General features: G+C 39.0%; 1 protein-coding gene across 12 annotated transcripts in view; it reads right to left on the reverse strand.

Moving 5' to 3' along the window:
* ADD1 (adducin 1) overlaps window positions 1–19,747 on the reverse strand; it is a 63,715-nt gene that overhangs the window by 24,228 nt on the left and 19,740 nt on the right. For all 12 annotated transcript variants that reach the window (XM_054632847.2, XM_077177779.1, XM_054632843.2 and 9 more), the window contains exons 2-6: window positions 6,992–7,204; window positions 5,599–5,761; window positions 4,347–4,498; window positions 1,047–1,127; window positions 445–594 (exon numbers count right to left, since the gene is read on the reverse strand). In XM_054632847.2, coding sequence (XP_054488822.2) covers window positions 445–594; window positions 1,047–1,127; window positions 4,347–4,498; window positions 5,599–5,761; window positions 6,992–7,186 — 741 coding nt within the window. In that variant the 5' untranslated portion in view covers window positions 7,187–7,204. The remainder of the gene's footprint in view (window positions 1–444; window positions 595–1,046; window positions 1,128–4,346; window positions 4,499–5,598; window positions 5,762–6,991; window positions 7,205–19,747) is intronic.

Below are 19,747 nucleotides of genomic sequence, written 5' to 3' on the forward strand. Positions count from 1 at the left end.
AAAAAATCATCAGAATGTGAACACTGAAAGTCACTCTCTCGAAACATTGCAAAGAGGCAGAACTGACTTGTAATCACTTTCTCCAAACAGAAATACTGGGAAAGTTTCAAATATTTCAAAAAACCTTGACAAACTGTGCTTTACAAAACCAACAAAATATACTAAAGGTTTGATGACTCCCTGTCAAAAGATCTGGTCTTTTGTGGGAAAGGACACACATACAGGACATACATATTTTCCAGTGATAGAACTCAATTTACTGTCTGACCATTCAGGTAACAACCCAGTAAGGATGAGCTCTGATTAAAGAGAACCATACTTGAAGACAGACTAAAAGGCTCTCTGCCCTCCAAATAGGAAGCAAATCTATGATTGAGGGACCCACCTATTCTCCCTTTGGGAGGGGGGGGAACAGGACAAGGACAAAGCTGGAAGTGAGCTTACCGCGGCTCCTGCGGGTGTGTGGATATGGACAATGCATTTCACATCGGGTCGGGCTGCATAAATTGCTGAGTGCAACGTAAAACCAGCTTGGTTTACTCCCAGGTTAGTGCTTCCACGATCAACCACATCTCCCTGAATATTGATTTTAACCTGGGAATGAAAAGAATTATTTTCATTATCAAGACTCAAAACTGATTTAATTCAGCATCTACTACTGAGATCTCTAAAACCAGTTGTCATCATTTCTATCTGAAATGCCTAAAGTTTCCCTCAACAAGCTGGACTCAACACCCAGCAGCTTTAAAGGGCCTGAGGTGATTCACTCTTTACAGGTAGATCAACTGGAGGACACCTGGTGGTGAACATGGGCAAACAAATCTCTCAGATACCTCAGCAGGACCAAAACCAGCCATGCTCAGTAACATTATTCTAAACATATAAAAGTAAAATATTCTCTAGGATAGAATTTGAAGTGACACACATGTGTGTATATATATATATATATATATATATATATATATATATATATATATATATATATATATATATATATGTGTATATATATATATGTTTGACAGCTATGAAAATTAACAATGACTTACCAGACTAGATGCAGTGACTTCACTATAGAGCAGTCCAAAAGGTACAATAAGGAAATGCTCTTGCTCAGAGTTTACTCTGGCCTAAGGATAACACAAGAGTAAGAGTTACTAAGAAGATTTTATTAAAGCATCCAAGAAGACCCCAACCATTAAAGTTACTTTTACATCCTGATTATGGAATGGGCAAGTATGTCTATAACACACATTATGACTTTCATGTATGCTACAACAGATAATCAATGCACTGCACTGTTAATTAACTAATGTTGAACAAAACCAGCTGGCAGTAACATGCCAGCATCCTTCAGATTGGTGGAATTTAGTAAACCCTCACATTCTGTTATAATGACAACTCGCCCACTATGGATACAATGAACAATACTGAGAGAAAAGGGGAAAAAAGTTAATTCTTTCAGTTGAATGAGTTTACACTCCAACTGTATTTCCACCCTAGTAAGACATAAGGTATAAAGTAAAAGGCTGTGAGCTAACACAAGAACTGGCCTCTAAAACCTCTAAAGACCTAAAACATCTTGATGCTGAGAAGGGTTTTGTCACTGCTGCTGGTTCCTGTGAGACATCTGTGAGCAGCACAGCACACTTACAAATTTTCTACCAAGTATCCTGACCTTCACTTATGTTTTTTCCTCTCTTGTCTCATTCACACAATCAGGAGTTTATAATACAAAAATAATTTTGGCTTTAAAGCATTCACATCCTGGGATGTATCTCTTTAAAGTCTGTGCAATGAAAAGTACAGGACATCTAGGTAATTAAAGGTGTCTTTTGATGGTGAATTAATAGGCTTCTAAAGTTTTACTGGACACATGAGACAACTCCCTACTTTGCTATGAGTCTACCCAGCATTTGGGTAGTTTGTTTTGTGGGTTTGGGTTTTTTGTTTGGTTGTTGTTTGGGTTTTTAAATTCAAAGATATTTATGTGTTTTGAATTTCCCTGAGAGGCAGCTACTTTTATGCTGTTTCTGCCTCATGTCTTCTACTACTTGCAACATTAAATACACATATACTTTGCTATAGTTCTACTGCAGGGAAAAAAATAATTCTAATAAGTAGTTGTGCAGTCATGCAAAAGCTTTCAGCACAGATCTGGTTTCCTTTACAACCAGCTGGGAACATGCTACAGCATAACAATCTTAAACTGAAGCAGTCAGTTGAAGTTAATCTGTACTTTTATGAATCACCAAAGTAGTTCTCCACTACAGAAGTGCAAATGATCAAGAAAAATCTCTTACTCATTTATGCAAGACAAAGAACAAGTATTATTCAAAATATCCCAAAAGCTAATAAGAAAGCTCAAATCAAAGACAAACAAGCAGCAAGACTCACAAACTACTTTGCTTTGGGATTAAATGCAATTAACAGCTCATGCCCCCAAAGCAAACCAGGACCTGGTGAATGATGTCTACCTTCTGTAAACCTCTAATCTCAAATTCTGCCTGACCCTGGAGACAACCAAGTTTACTCTACATTATTGCACTTGACACGAAAACCCTGGAGGTACCCAAGCATACTCAACATTATTATACTTGGCATGAAAGCTCTTGATGCTCTGTAATTCTGCTTCTGCATCAGGACTGCACCAGTCTGAGCAATTCCACATACAGTAGCTGTCAGGGATTGATAAGGGATTGATCCAAAAAAAGCAACTATACTCCACCCAACTCCCTGATATGCCCAGATGGAAATTGTGAGGGTATGAGAGTATATCCCATTCTCCCCTAACACACAGGCTTATGACCCTCACAGAAGGCTGTGTACCTTTTCTCTTACTTCACAAGTGCACTGCAAAGCTTTTACCTTGAATGCAATCAGGCAGTAATTACAGCATCCACTCACAAAAAAAGTGAAAACCTGGAGTCAAACACCAGCACTGCAGGAAGTGGTAGCATTCACCACATTCCAAAGGAGTATCTTAGTACTACTTAATAAACATAACAACCTGCTCTGTATCAGCTTCTGAAGAGAATTTATGTCTTTCAGTCATCTTTCAGAATGCTGTTCACTGGAGGAGCTTGTAAAAGACAACTATGACTTGGGACTGCTGCTGACAAGCCAAGAGCTTTCCAGTACCTCTGTCATTCAGAACTGAGTAAAACACTTTCAGAATCTCATTTTCCAAGTGCTTTGATTGTCTTCCACCTCAACTGGTACCTCCTCTACTGATATCTTCCTTGTACTCCTCCCCAGAGAAAGCAAACTTGAGGCATTCCACCCCAATTACATGCCCTTGCCTCAACCCCTTCCCTTGACATGCTGCTCTTCAATACATTTATGTTTTATCTAAATGTACAAACATTCCCAGGGCTGAACTTTACACTAGAAAGCTATCCCCAAAGCTGTTTGCTTTTCAGTGCATTCATGTCCCTTTTACAAAACCACTTCTCCTGTCACATATGAAAAATCTGGGGGTGGCACAGAGCTGTTTACAGGAGCCATTATGTTGGATATGTTCCCTTACAACAGGAACTGAATGATCTAACCAATACTGGCTTGATCCTATGCCTACACATATCATTTATCATCTTCATCTGTTCACAAATAATATGCCTTGAATTCTCAAAAAGCAGTAAAAATAATATTACCATATTTCATTCCAACTGCAACTAGAAGAACTGAAAATACATAAAGGACAATCTCTACTATGTAGAATAAAAAACAATTCAGCTCTGTTAGGACAACAATTGATGGGGCTGCACACCACAGCTGTGACTTTGCTCATGAGACTCATGCTGACCATTCTTCTGGCATATAAAACCTCCTTGATTTGACCTCCTTGTCATTATTTTTATGGATGCCAACGATTACTCAGTCACAAGGAAAATTGTTGGCATGCTGCATTAAGCAGAGAAGCTCACTCATGTTCAGAAATACTATGGCTTCTTTTTCAGAAAGGCTGGTACCTGAATTATAAAATTCAGCTGAATGACTAAGAAGATATTTTAGTACTCAGCAAAAAAAAAAGCAAGAAAACCAAGAACTGATCTTGTAGAATAATAAATACAATTAGTCAAAGCATTTGAGACACTAAAAGACAGAGTCTTTCAGCAATCTTTATTTCATCCTAAACAATTCTCATCGACACTCTCTCAAGACTCTGTTCTGACTGTGGTAGCTGACATCCAAGCTGAAATGCAATGACAAATCTCTTCACTATTATACTGCCTTCAATACCACTTTGCTCTTCTCACACACAAAGAGAAAATGACAGATAGGGGAGGGAAGCAATTCTCTTGTATGTTAAAACAATTGGTTCAGTTATCTGTTGATTCAATACTCACTGTTATATGATTGTAAATAAGCTGAGACCAGCCAAAGAGATCTGCTAATCTGTAGAAAGCTGCCAATTTGCATCGTAACAACTTCTCCCCTTTCTCATAAGCAATGGAATCAGACCCTCTCAGATCATTTACTGGTGTTACCATGCCAAGACCTGAAGAGAAGGGGTACAAAAAACACAAGACAAGTTGTGTTCAGTATCAGCTCAAACCTAGCAACATGCACCACTATTTTATCAGTTGTTCTTACTGGTTAATATGAGCATGTTAACCCAAGGAATGGACAGCAGACTTTCATTCCTTTAATGAAATCATTTATGTTACACAAATATAATGACAATCTTGAGCAAGGTTATCAGCTTTGGTAGACTCAGCATTCATTTCCTTCCCTACTATAAATCAGTGGTACCGTGATATTTTGCATTTCTTAGCAAAATATTTTTTCCTCTCTCAAACTAATGATTGTTTGTAAAATACATCTTAATTGTTAAAAGAAAAATGTAATCCCAAATATTCTACTTTTTGTGATACGTGTATTCCCAAAAAGAAGAATTACATAGATCATTTATTAAGAAAAATTAAGTACAAGCTAGAGAGAGGAAGGTTATGGTAAAAAATACAAATACAAATACTGTAATTCGAGTTACAGTGCAATTAAAAATGCAGTTAAAAGCAACTGTGAAAAAGCAAAACCAGGCCATGCTACAGTCAGAACTGAAGATTTCTTTTGGAGCACAGGCAAGGATTTATTTTATCTTAACACAAAACCTGTGTCTATGTGCATTGGCACATTCTGGTTTTTTTCCTGCTTTGTTTTGTTTGCTGATGTTTCTTGTCTAAAGCTTCACTTCACAGGAGAAAGCTGCAAACAGTATTTCAATGGCAAAAATAATTAGTTTCTAAAGCCCTTTACTGTTACCAGACTACTAATAAGTGTTTGATTTTCCACAAGACAAACCATGTAGTAATTAGCACTATTTAAATATTTAAATTTTTAATAGCACTGACTTATCAGGCTTATTTTTCAATTTAGATACCATCCTTGAAATAACTTTTGATATAAACTCCATATATAATCACATTGCATACCACTGTGGCATTTAGAAACTAATCAATTCATTTCAAGTGTTTGTGTGAGCAGAACAGGATAGCATTTAAACTTCACAGTATTCTATTACATTCACATTGTCTTCATGTGAAGCCTTTCAAGAAAAGAGAAAAGGAATTCAGCTCTGATCACTGAAGGTGCACTCACTCATGTTTAATGCAGCCATTCCACCTTGAGGTGCTGCAGGGTAGACGTTTGGAACGTGCGTTGTCATGAAATCTGCAATCTGCTGCAAAGCCAATAAACCTGTGGGGTTCTTCCCCTTCTTGAACTGTTCCTGGATCATGGATTCCAATTCCTCACAGAAGGCCTAGTAGGAAGACACTGCATGTTGTAATGCATGTTTAAATGAACTTCAGCCTTTCATACCCAGCTTTTTCCTAGCACACTGATGGAACCATCCTACTCCTCTTCTGACAAACACCTCAAGGCAGAACTACTGGGTGCATACTGTAACCTCAAAACATTCTCTCTGGAGCTCCAGTGATCTGAGTCACCTGGGGTTTTTTATAGAAATTCCAGCATTCTCTTTTCAAGTAACACCAAAAGTCTTTGAGCCTTGCTATACGAATTTCTGGAAGGAGGAGAATGTACAATTGACTTTAACACAAAAATGTGAAAGGAAAAGTAGCAGAACCAGAAAAGAGAATTTGTCACTGTGGCTCACAGGGAACTGAGAGCCAAGAAGGCAGCCAGGAACACAGAAAACAATGAACATTAAATTTTTAAAACCTGTTCAGATGAGGGGTTGTTTACATTTTCCTGGGATTTTTAAAATATATTTTAACTTGGAAGGAAGAAAACCAGAGTTTTTATTATTGCTGATAACTCCTGCTTTTGACAAGAATGCTGGAATTTGCACTGAAAGAGAAGTACTGCAGTCATTAGGTCATTACTTTTTTATTAAGCAATTTATTAATATTTTCATAAATCAAATGGGTTGACCTAATAGGAAAATTGTGAATGTACCACCACATCCCTATTCCAAGTGTAGTTATGTCATGTAATGTTTTGTATCTAAAGTCACTCACTAGTTATTATAAAAAGGAACAAACATCATGAGGGAAAGTTTGTTTGTGTACTATCTCCCCAGGGGAACATCTTCAATATTAAATGTCATTCATTCATACTTCATTACTGTGCACCTTTTCAGAAAGGGAATATAAAAATATTTCATATGTCCAAATCCCAAAAGGAAAACTGAGTACAGGACAGACCTGCCTTGTATAAGCTACTCTTAAGAGAGTTACATTGAAACAAATAAATGAAACCAGTGAAAAAATGTTTTACGAGGATTAAATGGAAAATGTGAAAAAATGTTGATGATTATACAGAGGAATCTGAAAGCCAAACTGAAGGGATGCTTTGTGAGTAGACCATAAAAATGCAAACAGATAGAATGAGGAAAAAATCAAGAAAGGCCAATAAGAAAAAACAACAAATGGATCTAAGATAACACACAATTCTCCAATCCTGTACTGATAGTGAAAAAAAAGATATTAAACTTGTCACTTCAAAGATGAAGCATTTCTTTTCTTACTGGGCTCTGCAGAATCATGGAGACTCTCTTCTTCTGCTCCATCATGTTAAAATCCTGGCGAAGGTCAGGTGCCATATTTCTCTCTCTCAAATATTCTGGGTTATTTTCATCAACTCGATCAAAATACCTCTCTTTATGAGGGGCTGTTGTTGGAGGTGGTGAAGTCACCACCCCCACACCAGAATCACCATTCATAGCACAGTTTTAAGGAACCTATGAAAAAGGACAGAGAAGAGGAATAAATAAATAAATCAAGCAAGGAAATAATTACCAAATTAGTATGTGTTTTTACCTTCAAAGTAGCAGTTCAAATCCACCTAAAACTAGTATGTCTTCCCAAATGAGAAATCGTGTTTGTGTAACTAGATAACAATATTCTAGAGTAGGAAAAAGTGTTTTAATACACAAGATCAGAAAAGTAGGCTAACATATATGAAAAGTCCAATATGCTTATAAATTAATTCAGCTGAAAATTAATATGAGAGCTCCCATTTAAACTGGGGGGGAAAAAATTCCTTAAGCTGTCTGGCCAGATAGGTTTTTAGAAGCATGGAAATCCTTCAAACCTTCTCAGGGACAATGACAGAAGTTCCAGACATGAAGTCTCAACTCATCAGTTTGGGGCTTTTGCCTTTTATTTTTTTCTTAAGAAGTTAAAGCAGACATAAGCAAAAGAATATTGCATAAATCAGAAATTAAATGATCGCTGCAATTAGTATATTAAACATGTTCATTTATGAGAAGAAGAATCAGCTCCACCAAAACATGCTTGGACTGCCAACACATTTCTGGATACAAACCCAGCAATCTTGACTTTGCAACCCAAAGTGTTCTTCTTACATTTATTTCAGTCCATTCAATAAGATGGTTTTTGGACTCTGGAAAGCACAGACACACACAGACACCCCAGCCCTGGCCAGGGTCCCTCTCAGCTGTACAGGTCACAGTCAGCAGGTGCCTGCCTCCGGCAGAAAGGCTGAAAGCTCAGCCAGCACTGCTCACACCCCTCTTCCACTCCCAGCAATTCCTGGGTGGAACATTATCCCACTTTTCTGGGCACAGTATCACAATCTTCATTCCAAAATGCTTCTCAGAAGAATTCTGAAGCCTTCCACTGACAAAAAGACAGTTCAATAAAGCCACCCTCACAACACTTTGAGATTCAAGCCTCCAATTCCTGGTCACCTGATACATCAAATTACAACTAAGTAGAAAAGACTGTGTATATCTTCATGTAAGTAATCATTCATCATCTACATCTCAAATCAGTAATGTTTTACATATGTCTCTATTCTTCTGCCATTTTTAGATTTTTGTTAGGGACTTAACTTACACTGCTTCTAATTTGCTTAGTAATCTTTTTGCATGCTTATTAGCTAAAACCACTTCAGATGTGGATGCACACAGCAAACACATGTTTACATAAATTTTGAAATGCAGATTATGGTAAACAAAATCATTGAGATGAAGAAAATTATCTACTTCAAGACTCCAGAATTAGCAGATTTCATCCTCTTTAATTCTTACATTAAGAAAGAAGTTTCAAAATTCAACTCATTTCTTATATCAGAATGAAAAAAACCAGTGAACTGAGAAAGCTGAACACAATGACCAAAATAAAGTTATTTTCTTGACTCTGCAGAACAGGATATTACTATGAAGATCTATGTTAGCACTTAAACATTCAATGATTTCCACCCACTGAGTTACTAAATAAACACACAAAGACACCTCTGCAGTGTTTAAAATATTTCATTTTCAAGTTTAGACTTTAAACACCATGGTTGATTGTTTTCTTCTCTAAAGCTCATAGGCACATCTTTATTATTTAAATTGCTCGCTTTCCTTCACCCACAGAGAAATGCAGGGTACAGCAAGGAGAAATAATGTTTTTATCCACAAGGGAAACCTTTTAAGGTATTAGATCTAGGAAATTGTAAGCAAGTGAAGTTTCAGCAGACACCTCTCCTTTGGCAGCTTCAGATGCCTAAAACACTCCTGCTAAGTTCTCTTTCTCCTCACAACCTCCAGCCTGCACCCTTGGCCTCTTCCTTCCTTGAAAATGCTTTTGAAGGCCTACTAACACTGTTTCCAACCTCCTGAGCTCCATCAGGCATACTACCGCCTCTACAGCCAGGGCTTTGTTGAAAAACAACAATTTGCAGACCCAAATGTGCCTCACCCTCTTGCAGTAACAGCTCACTTAGCCCAAGCAAAGTCTGAGCTTCACCAGAGCCTGCTTATCAAAAAAAATCAGGGAGTTTAGGAACAGCACAATGGCAAGTGAAGACAACCAGAACCACTCAGCAGTTCACTTTGTACTGCACTCTGCTGAGCACAGCCACAAATGTGTCTTTACTGAAAAGCAAAGCACAGGAAAACAAGGGAGTCTGAGCTTGCCACCAGCAGAGAACAGCTTGCTCCTGCTGGCTGAGGCATTTGATGTTCAGGCTGGGTTTAAGTGTCATGTTGTCTGAGCATGCACAATCTCATTTAAATTAAACTGCACACACACCTGCAAATGTAATTTTGCATTTAATTATTTACACTAATTCCATCTTACTTTCAGAGCACCAAAACCTATTTCTGAATGAATGACACACATAATTACTTCAGTTTCCTACTCACATTGGCGAGAGGCTGGTCCCTAACAGCCCACAAAGGCAACATGAACGTGGGATCACAGTGTCTTGCCAAAGTTGCATTACTCCTCCATCCAAGTGCACAATGGCATTCAAGAAGCTCTTGGGAAGCTATTACTTCATCACTATGTAGTGGCAATCATTTCACATGAAAAGCAATGATTAACATTCAGTGATGATTTGATATGTAAGGTTAAATATCTGTTTCACAGCTCAGTTTTGCAGACACCCAAAATTAATGTAATCCTCCCTGCAAGGTCTAATTATTAATTGTTTCAACATAACTGTAATAGTAATTGTTTTAATAGCTGTCAGCTACTGGTGTTAAAGGGATCAACTTTCAAACTGAAAGTAGACATGCTTGACAACACTTTGTAAAGCCACTGAAATTTATTTATGAGTTTCCTTGAAAAACCCTTTGGGAGTAAGGCACGATGAACTCTCCAGTAAGAGTTTCAGTAATATGAATACCAATAAATAAATAAAAGGAATCTGAACACACCATAGGGAATGGCCAGTGATTCTATAAACTGGAAGGTCACACTGGAAATCACAACAGTCTGCCCAGGCAGTAAAAACACATATTAGAAAAACAATTAAGACTGTCTTCACCGCCACAACACTGCAGTACAGACAGTTTCTTTCTGATGCAGTGCACTACAGCCCCCCAGTAAGATAAGCTGAAATGCCAGAGGACTTTCTGCCATGATAAGTATTTCTATGTGAGAGCCTATTCTAACACAACTGTGTCAGAAAAAGCCACACCCTTAACTGAAAAAGCCCCAGCTGGAAAATGTAAGTGCACAGAAAACCTTCTGCCAGAAGCAGTTATTGTCAAATACAGACAGACACAGGAACAGCACCCACTACTATGGGGAGAAAAGGAAAATTAACAGCTGTAATAAAATCCAAACAGCACCTCAGAGTAACAAACAATTACATCCATTTTTTAATGCCTATGTACACACACACACACCGTGGTGGTCAATGGCCCAGCACACCAAAGGAGAGGCAGCAGCCAGCTCCCAGCACAATGGATTTATCACGTGATGTGAGCGTGTGTGAGCAGCTGCTATCAACACGATGCTGGTCAATGACTTCTAGGAAACCAGATCTATAAAATTCATAGCTCATCTACAGGTACTGAGCACACACCTGTAGATTTCATTCACAGGTACAGCACTCAGTAGCTGTAAATGAGCTATAAATTTTATAAACTTGGTTTCAGAATGTTTGCATTTCAGAAGGTTTACAAAACATTCTGAAATTGGTATTACTATTTCAGCTTTATTATTCAAAATCCTTTTCCTCCCCTTCTTATTTTCTAACCCAACAGTTTCACTAAAGGATTCATCTAAGAGTAATGTTACAGAGTTATGCTACAGAATTTAGTTTAAACAGAAGAAGAAAGTTTTAGAATAGAAAGATGATAAAATTTTCTACATTAACATCCACAAAGAAGAAAAATCTTAAAAGCAACTTTTTAAAGCAACTTGCATTCCTCAGTACTCAGATAAAGCACATATAGTCAAAGAAATTTAAACAGGTAAGACTGAATAATATTCAATAAAAATCGACAACAAATTAAGGGTACATAAAAACCTCACACTTAAATCTGAAAAATTATATAATTAAACCCCCTAAAATTGATTTGGATTGTTACCTTTTTGCAGATGAAAAACTTATTTAAAAATTTAATATTAAACTCATTTGGATACATGGATTTTGGGACAGATGTAAGTATTTACACATTTGACAGCCTATAGGCCCAGTGTCTCCAACCAAACCACCATAATGAATATTGTGTGAACACTGGGAGGATTTGAAATCCCCCACAATATGTACACTAGCAAGGACCAGCTAAGTACAATTATTGGAAAAAAAAAAAGCTTTGCAATCATTTAAAGCTTGGTTTTGTTTTGTAATAAGTTGTAATGGATTTTTTCTTTGCTGCTCCACACCCTGAGGAAATTGTTTTTGCCTAGGGCTGCGGTCAATGGAATTTGAGCTAAAGGCTCCCTGCCACCAAAGGACAGAGCACAGCTCTCCACACCAACACAGCTTTAAGTCTGCTGAGGCCAAATCAAAATAAAAATACACTCTGAGAAGCAGGAAGAAGGTTGTGACAAGGTGACATGGAAACAGAAGACTTCTAAAAAATTCAAAATACACTGCCACTTCACAGGATAGCATGTGCAATGGGGTTTAAGTTTAAGAGAGTTATCTGACCAAAACCTTACAAAACCAAGTTATTTCAGAGAGAAAAAAACCAAACCAAACAAAACCAAAAATCCCAAACCTGCTCTCTTCCTGGTAGCTTACAGTTTGTTTGTACAAAACAACACACAAGCAGAACACCTGTATGGGACCTTGTGCCAAATCTGCAAATTAAATGAGCAGCAACTTCTCAACTGCTCATTCATTCCAGTCAGCAGCAACAAAAATCAGGGGCACTCAGTTTCAGAATATGTTGCTTTTGAGACCTGTCCTGACAATGATATTGTAATTTGGTTTGTATGCATTTTTTTCTGACAGATCTTTCCAGAAATGATCTCCACTGACACAAGAACTATGACATTATGTCTAACAGAGGTGAAAACAGATTAGACAAGAAGTTGCTGGGGAAGGGACAAGGGGGTAGCAAAACATTTCATTTTCTTTCCTGTTGTGCAATCAGCAGTCTTTGAGGAGTAAAAGTCACCTAAAAATCTCATGTGAGAGCCAGGTCAGGCAGTGTGCAGGTAGGGGGAGGGAAGCAAGCTCTGTCCTGGATGCAAACACAATAGGACAGGGAAAAAGAAGCATAAGAGTCACTTTATAGCCCAGGAAAGAGTTGGGGGAGTGCAGAATGCTACAGAGCTGAAATTACTTCATGGGGAAGTCATGAGGTGACAGAAGGGAGGAAGAGGAAGGGAATGGGTCAGGCAGCACTGGAGTGGGGCAGAAGAAACCCAACAGATAAATGAGCCACTGCAAACAGAGTTACAGTGACATTTAAGTTGGTGGGAATATGACCAAGGAAGCATGGAAGCAAAACATCTATCTACAGAAAAAAGGTTCCATTATTACTTTATGAATGCAAAAAAACTGTATAAGATTGCACTGCTAGCACTTCACTCAATATTCTGATACATTTTGCATTTCTTTCTGATTTCCTTTACTTTAGAATAATATTTGTCAAACTTTCTCCTTAAAAAATTAATGTAACTTTATAATAGAGAAATTATTTATGATTTTCACTACAATTTCCATAACATTCAGTGACAGCATTTTGGCACCAATGACACTGGATTTGTTCTTGCCATTTCAAATGTTTCCGACTGAACTTTTAAAAGGAAAAGTTGGCATTATCTTAGGAAGTCAAAGAACAAAGAAATTAAATCATGGCTGTACTACTCACTAGACAACATACTCAGTATCATGAACAATTATATTATTTTTTAGCAAATGTTCCCAATCTTATGCATCTTCAGAATTTCCTCTGTTCTTTGTTTTCAAACAGGAAGAGACTATTTCACAAATAAGAACAGTTATTTCTCTTATACTGAATGCAGGCCCCAACATTTTGCTTTTTAACAGAGATAATACAAGTTGAATATGGGACTCTAAAATTTAGAGAAATCCAGCAATAAGTTTATATAATCAAAAGTATTGCATTTTATATTTGTAATATCATGCTTTAGTAACTATGACAATAGTTCAAAAAGCAAACTGTGTTAAGAGAACAAGGACACAAACCCAGACTGATTCTATTGAAATCCACAGACTATAACCAATCCTATTTTCACCTTCTCTAAAACACTGAAATCAGATGTCAAGCACAATGGGAAGTGAGTGATCTCAAGGTTACAAAAAAACCAGGCTAAGCTGCTGTGTTAAGAGCTCTGTTAAAGAACATTTAAGGCCCTCCATGAGAAGTGCACCAGGCTGTAAAACACCGTAATTGCTGTGTAGCTTTACCAAAGCCAAACGAAGCAGGCGGTTGGGAAAAGCCAGAGCAGTTTCAGGACAGGCAAATCGTGCCAGACCAACCCGACCACCTGCAACAAAATGACAGTTTCTGTCAGCAGCGGCAGAGCAGCAGATACTGTTTAACAAACTTCAGCCGAGCCTTTGCTGCTGTTTCCCCCAGAGTGAGTTCTTGTGGACAAACCAGCAGGGTACCTGCTGGCAGCCTGCAAAACAGGCAGGAACCGGCCCACAGGGTGCACTCACTAGGTGCAGAATGGTTAAAAACTCAGCCTGACAGCCCACTTGAACAAGTGGGAATCCCCAGAAATCGATGCTGGGACCCACACTTTTCAACATCACCACAAATAACCTGGATGAGGGGTCTGAGAGCACCATCCCCAGGTGTGCTGGTGACACCACACTGGGTGGTGAGGTGGACGTGCCAGCAGGGAAAGCCATTGACAGAGCAGGACAGGCTGGAACAGGGAGCTGCCAAGAGGAGAGTGGAGTTTCACAGGGCCAAGTGCAAGGTCCTGCAGCAGTGATGACACCAAAGAGCCTGGCACGGGCTGGGATCCTTTGGGGACCTGGGGGTGCACACCAAGAGCTGAACAGGGCTCAGCAGGGAAGCTCTGCAGCAATGACAGCAAATCAGATGCTGCCATGCACCCACAGGGGCACCACCAGCAGAGATGAGAGATGGGACTGTCCCAAACCACCAAGAGCTTGTCAGGCCCACCTGGAGCACCCCTGTGTGCAGCTGTGGTCTCCACAGCTCAAAAAAAGGAACAGACACGCTGGAGAGGGTCCAAATGAAAGCCATGAAGATGATCAAGGACTGTAGATCCTACTCTGTGAGGAAAGCCTAAATGAGTTAGGTCTTCTCCCTGAAGAAGAGAATCCTTGCATCATGACACTTTCCCAGAATTTAAAGGCTGGCTACAAAATGGATGGAAGGTCTCTCTTCACAAGGAGCCACATGGAGAGGACACAGGCTAACAGTGCAATTTGCACCAGAAAATGTTTCACCTTGATATAGGAAAGACATTTTTTATGCTGAGAACAATCATTAGAATGTTCTCACCAAGAAAATGGTGGAAACTTCATCAACTGGAGATATTCAAGACACAACTGGGCAGGGTGTTGGATAATCCCACCTAGGCTACCTTTTCCGCAACAGATTGGCTCAGATGAGATCCCTTTTAACCTGGGCTGTTTTATGTTCTATGATTCTGCTTAGCAAAAGCCCACCTAAGATTGATGCCAGAATTTAGGTGGACAGATTCAGCTGGGATATTTGTTAAAGACAGCTGTCTAAATTCTGCAGAAGTTTCAGTATATATGGGTCAGAACTCATAATTCAGTCCTTGCAAACAAAAGAGAAGAAAATAATGAAAATTAATTTAAAAAGCTAAAATACAGAGAGGTTATTTCCCTGCTTTAAATAAAGGCTTTAAAAGGCCAAAAGTATCAAACTTTTAGAAACAGTAATCATTCAACTCTCCTCCCTGACCTGGAAAAGCATTGTATCCCTGAGAGTGGACACTGCAGGGAGCTGAGAATGACGCACAGGGAGGAGCAGGGCAGCACACTGTGCTGTTCTTCCCCTCACTGCAAGGTTCACTTGCAGCCTGTGCTCACCATTGATACAACTTCCATGGTAAATTCATGAATCATGTTAGGCTTTATGATGGGAAGATCAAATTTCCAAGAGCTCAATGAAGTTAATTAAAAATGGTAAGGAATCCAAATCTAAAAATTATGATTAAAATAATAAAGATTTAAAAAATCCTCTTCAAACTGTTAGCTTATATCTCCTATTGACAAGGTACCTGGTTGCTTACCAGCCTTTTAACTTCACCTCTTCCACTCCCTTCTTCAATTTTTCTGCTAAGCAATTTATAAAAAAAAAAAAAACAAAAAAACAACAGAACTGCCATTACTAGCATCAAAAGATTTTGTGAAAAACTAACAGTTTCAAACCTACTCATTAACTCAACATCCAAATTACCTTTCTTTCACTTCTTTGACTCAGAGACTTATCTACTAGTTCCATACATTTCTCATACAGCATTTCTGGAAGTCTTCCCTGCATAAACTCATGAAAGATTAGGGAAAGTGATAACAGAGAACAAAATGTCACAGTGTTCATAAAACACAAAGCAACTCTCTAAATAAGTATCTTAAGCCACAGACACCTAAGCTTTTCTGCTGAAACTCTCAGAGCTTCACAAATGTATCACAAAATTTGCATGCAAATGACAAAACAGGAATTTCATCAGTGTCTTTTGCATTTCTTCAGACACAGAGAGCAAGTATGGATTCTGCAAGATCATAATGTATTTTTCTATTGTTTCTTGTCAGAGGAGCACCAATGGTGGTTATGGCAGTGGAGACACTTCTTCCCACTGCCTCAGTGTCTATTAGCCCCAGAAACAATTCCTTAACAGTTCAGTGAAAAACATGGGCTTCAGTTTTTTGTTCACAGCAGTCTCATGGTTTTCAGATAAATTTATTTCATGAAGTTACTCCAACAATGAGATTAAAGCCTGCACTTAAAAAGCCCCCCAAATGAGTCCTTATAATTACACTCCCAAATACTACTGAAGCTGATTTGCCTGCGATTTTATTTCAGAAATCTGATTCCCAATTCAAGTAAGTTTCTTGATTCTGTGGTTTTTACTTAATGATAGTGTAATATCATAAATGCATTTAAACACAGCTAATGCAAAGGAGTACAAATGGAGACAAAAATTTCACCAGAAATACTCAATGCTGAAAAGGTAAAATTTGAAGGGAATTCAGGATCTGTCATAGATCACTACACAGAAATCACCAAGATTATCCTGTGGCCAGGTGTTCTACCATAACAGCAAAATCAAAGAAAAACAGAAATAGAAAATAACCTTCCCTAACTTAAAAAACTCACCATTACTAGAATATTGTTTCACCCACTTCAATAACGGACATGAAATATCAGGGTTCATAGAAGGGCTACAAAAGCAGTCTGGAGAGTAGAAGTGTAACTTGTAGGATCAGTAGCTTGGCATGTTCAGTGAACCAGAAAGATTAACTGGTCACAGAGGTGACAGGGCCTTTCAGTCCTGCTAACAAAAGTATGGAGACATGTAACACTTGGGAGTGAATAACAGACACATTTGCCCTTGAACAGAGGTGGAAATTTCCTAACCACATGTATACAATACTGAGTCAGTCACTTAGCTTTAAAAACCTTTGTGGAACCCATGTTTTAATACAACTTCCAGTATTCCTTCTACCACCTGTCTGCACTGAGATCAGAATCTGCTCTGCTATCTGTGAACCTGTTGTATTGCACTAAACAGTTTATTTAGTAGTTGTTCTGCACTGGGGAACGGGAATTTTGTACCGAGTGTGATATTTCATGTAGATTATTCCCCCTTCCTCATCACACGGTTTCTCCCCATGCACTCCTTTGTACACCCCTGGTGCTCTGCCCCATGGATGGCCCTCCCCAGTGGCAAATTCCATTGGCCACGCCCCCATCCCCTGGGGGATGAACCCCACTGCAGGTACAGCTCCGGCTCTTTTGCCACCTGGGCGGTCGCTGGGGCCGGCAGTGTCCCCTCCCAAGCCACTGAACAGGATCCTCGTCCCCACGTGGTAAAGAGCGCTCCTCGTCTGTCATCTTCAGCCCATGCAGGTCCGTGTGGGCTTGGGTTCCAGCTGGACCCATACAAAGCCGGAGAACCACGGATTATTGCACTGCCCTTCCTGCTTCAGCTTCGGGAAAAATAACTTCCACAGGCACAATATGTTCATGTTATTTACAGCTTCCAATGCATTTCCAGTTTTCCAACACCTTTTTTTTTTTTTTATAGCACCTTCCTGTGCTGGTAGGCTGCTGACAGCTGGAGACTGAATGTCAGACTCAGAGACAGAACCAAAAATCCTCCTTAATCCTTCTCCTACGCTCAGGTCAAACCGATCAGACTCGCTATCAGGACAAGTTTTCTGTCAGAACAGGTAGAACAACGCTTCTTATTTTTTAACTGTCTTCAGTAGCACAAAATGCAAATTCCTGAATCATTTAGGAATACCTTACCCAAGAAATTTCAGCTACAAAACCTACAAAATTTCAAAATACCTTAGCAGGTCTCACTGGCTTCTTCAATGCATTCAGCAGTTTACTCCATGGAAACTGACTTGCTCAGCTTAATGTTTTTTAAATGTTAAGTTGAACAGCCTGTATAATAAAAAGGGCTGCACTGGAAACACCATCACTCTATGCTTATTGACAATTTTTTGAACAGAAAACATTGGTGCCAAGTATTTTTCCAGCCTGCTTTATTGGGGCAATAAAACTCACCAGCTGAGTCACAGAGACTCAGCTACACACAATGAACAGAACTGCACAAGAGTGAGTCAAGTCACTAATTTACACTTTCATCCTCTACTTGTGCAGAAAGCACTAAGACAACATAAAATTAAAATATTTTTCACGCTATTAAAATTCATGGATGGTGGCAGCAGTACCAGAGACTGAATGGATATTTAATTTTGCTATCAGGGTCACTAGTCCATACAAATAAAGAGGTTTAACCCAAATACTGCTTATTTTTAGGTTTCTGTGAACCCACATGCACTTCCCAAGCCTCACACCAAACACACCAATAAGCCACTGCCCTGAGATTTTTGAACCCAGGTCAAATCAGATCACCAGCTTTCCAAGGGCAGGGCCCCAGCTTTATCCAAGAAGTAAAGCTTGATCAGCATGTCTGACCCAAAAATGAACACTGGCCTTAAACTGAAGTTATAAAAGCTGCTAAACTTCTAATTCCAAGACTGGATTTTAAAAAAGACACAAATGTACACATAAGTTTCTTTAGGAAAATCACCAATGCACTGAAGCAAAATTAGATGTTCAATTTGCCAATGCAATTAATCAGGTAAGAAAATATCCATAATTTCCATATACAATAATTTGAAATCAGATTTTCTTAGGAAACAACACCCTTAAAGCCCTGAAAGTCCCCAGATTCCCTAAGAGTACTCCACATAGCCCCAAGAAGGAAAGCCATCTGCACTTACCAGAGGACAATCCACAGGACAATTTCAGAGAGGGGCAGTGGTGGCACCTGTGGCTTTAGACAGCAATGAGAACCAGGCCAGGGCCTGTGAGTGAGGCCAGGACCTGTGAGTGAGGCCAGGACCTGTGAGTGAGGCCAAGGCTTTACCTTGGGGCGCTCCTGACACAGCAGCTCAGGAGGGAGAGGACACAGCACGGGCTCTTCCCACAGAGGAGCTGCATGGGAGCTGTGCAGGTCAGAAGCAGCTTTAGCAGAAGGCTCCAGAGCCCCTTGGAACACTGCACACACTGTCAGTCTCAAGCTGCTAAAACATGCTGCTGTAGATTCAGAGACAAGGCAAATAAGCAAAGTGAAAAAGCCCCTCCACTATGCAGTGTGACCACAGTAGCATAGTTTCCCTTTACCCATAAGGTTTTATAATTTTTCTGATGGTATTACCTATACAGCACTCCCCTTCTTTTAGAATGTCCCATCCCTTTCATTTAAAATTAGATGTGAAAATATGATTTTATTTACATGTTTGTTGGGTTTTTCAACAAGGTCGTACTAGATCAGTGTCTAGGGAAAAAAGAGATCCCAAACATATACCCAATGCCATCACAAATACAAAAAACCTGAAAAACTTATGTTTAAAATGTAAAATAACTATAATGCTCACCATTGTCAAACCTTTCAAAAAGCACTGTGACTAACAAAAGCTCCTACCAATGACAGAAGAACTTAAAACTCATTTTTCAACAGGAATAGATACTTCTCTGGTACTTTAAAAATGCAAGAAATTTCAGTAACTTTTAGTATTCACACCTAAAATATCAGTATCCCAATGCATAAAGGATCAACTGAATGCAGCAGTGCTCAGGCAAAGCGGCCCCATTCTGGCCAGGATCCAGTTATTTTCATGGAGACTGAACAGCAAGGGATGAGATTTCTGAAGCCTGCTGGCAATGAACAGAGCAATGTCATTTAACCCTTTGAACTACTCTGCAGCAGTAACTTCTTCCAGAACAGCTGGATGACATTTGGTATCTTTATTTATTGACAGGGGACAGAAAAGTAGTTAATACTCTTTTTCCCTCAGTGACATACAAATAATA

The sequence above is a fragment of the Agelaius phoeniceus genome, chromosome 4 (assembly GCF_051311805.1).
Source record: "Agelaius phoeniceus isolate bAgePho1 chromosome 4, bAgePho1.hap1, whole genome shotgun sequence".
NCBI lineage: Eukaryota > Metazoa > Chordata > Aves > Passeriformes > Icteridae > Agelaius > Agelaius phoeniceus.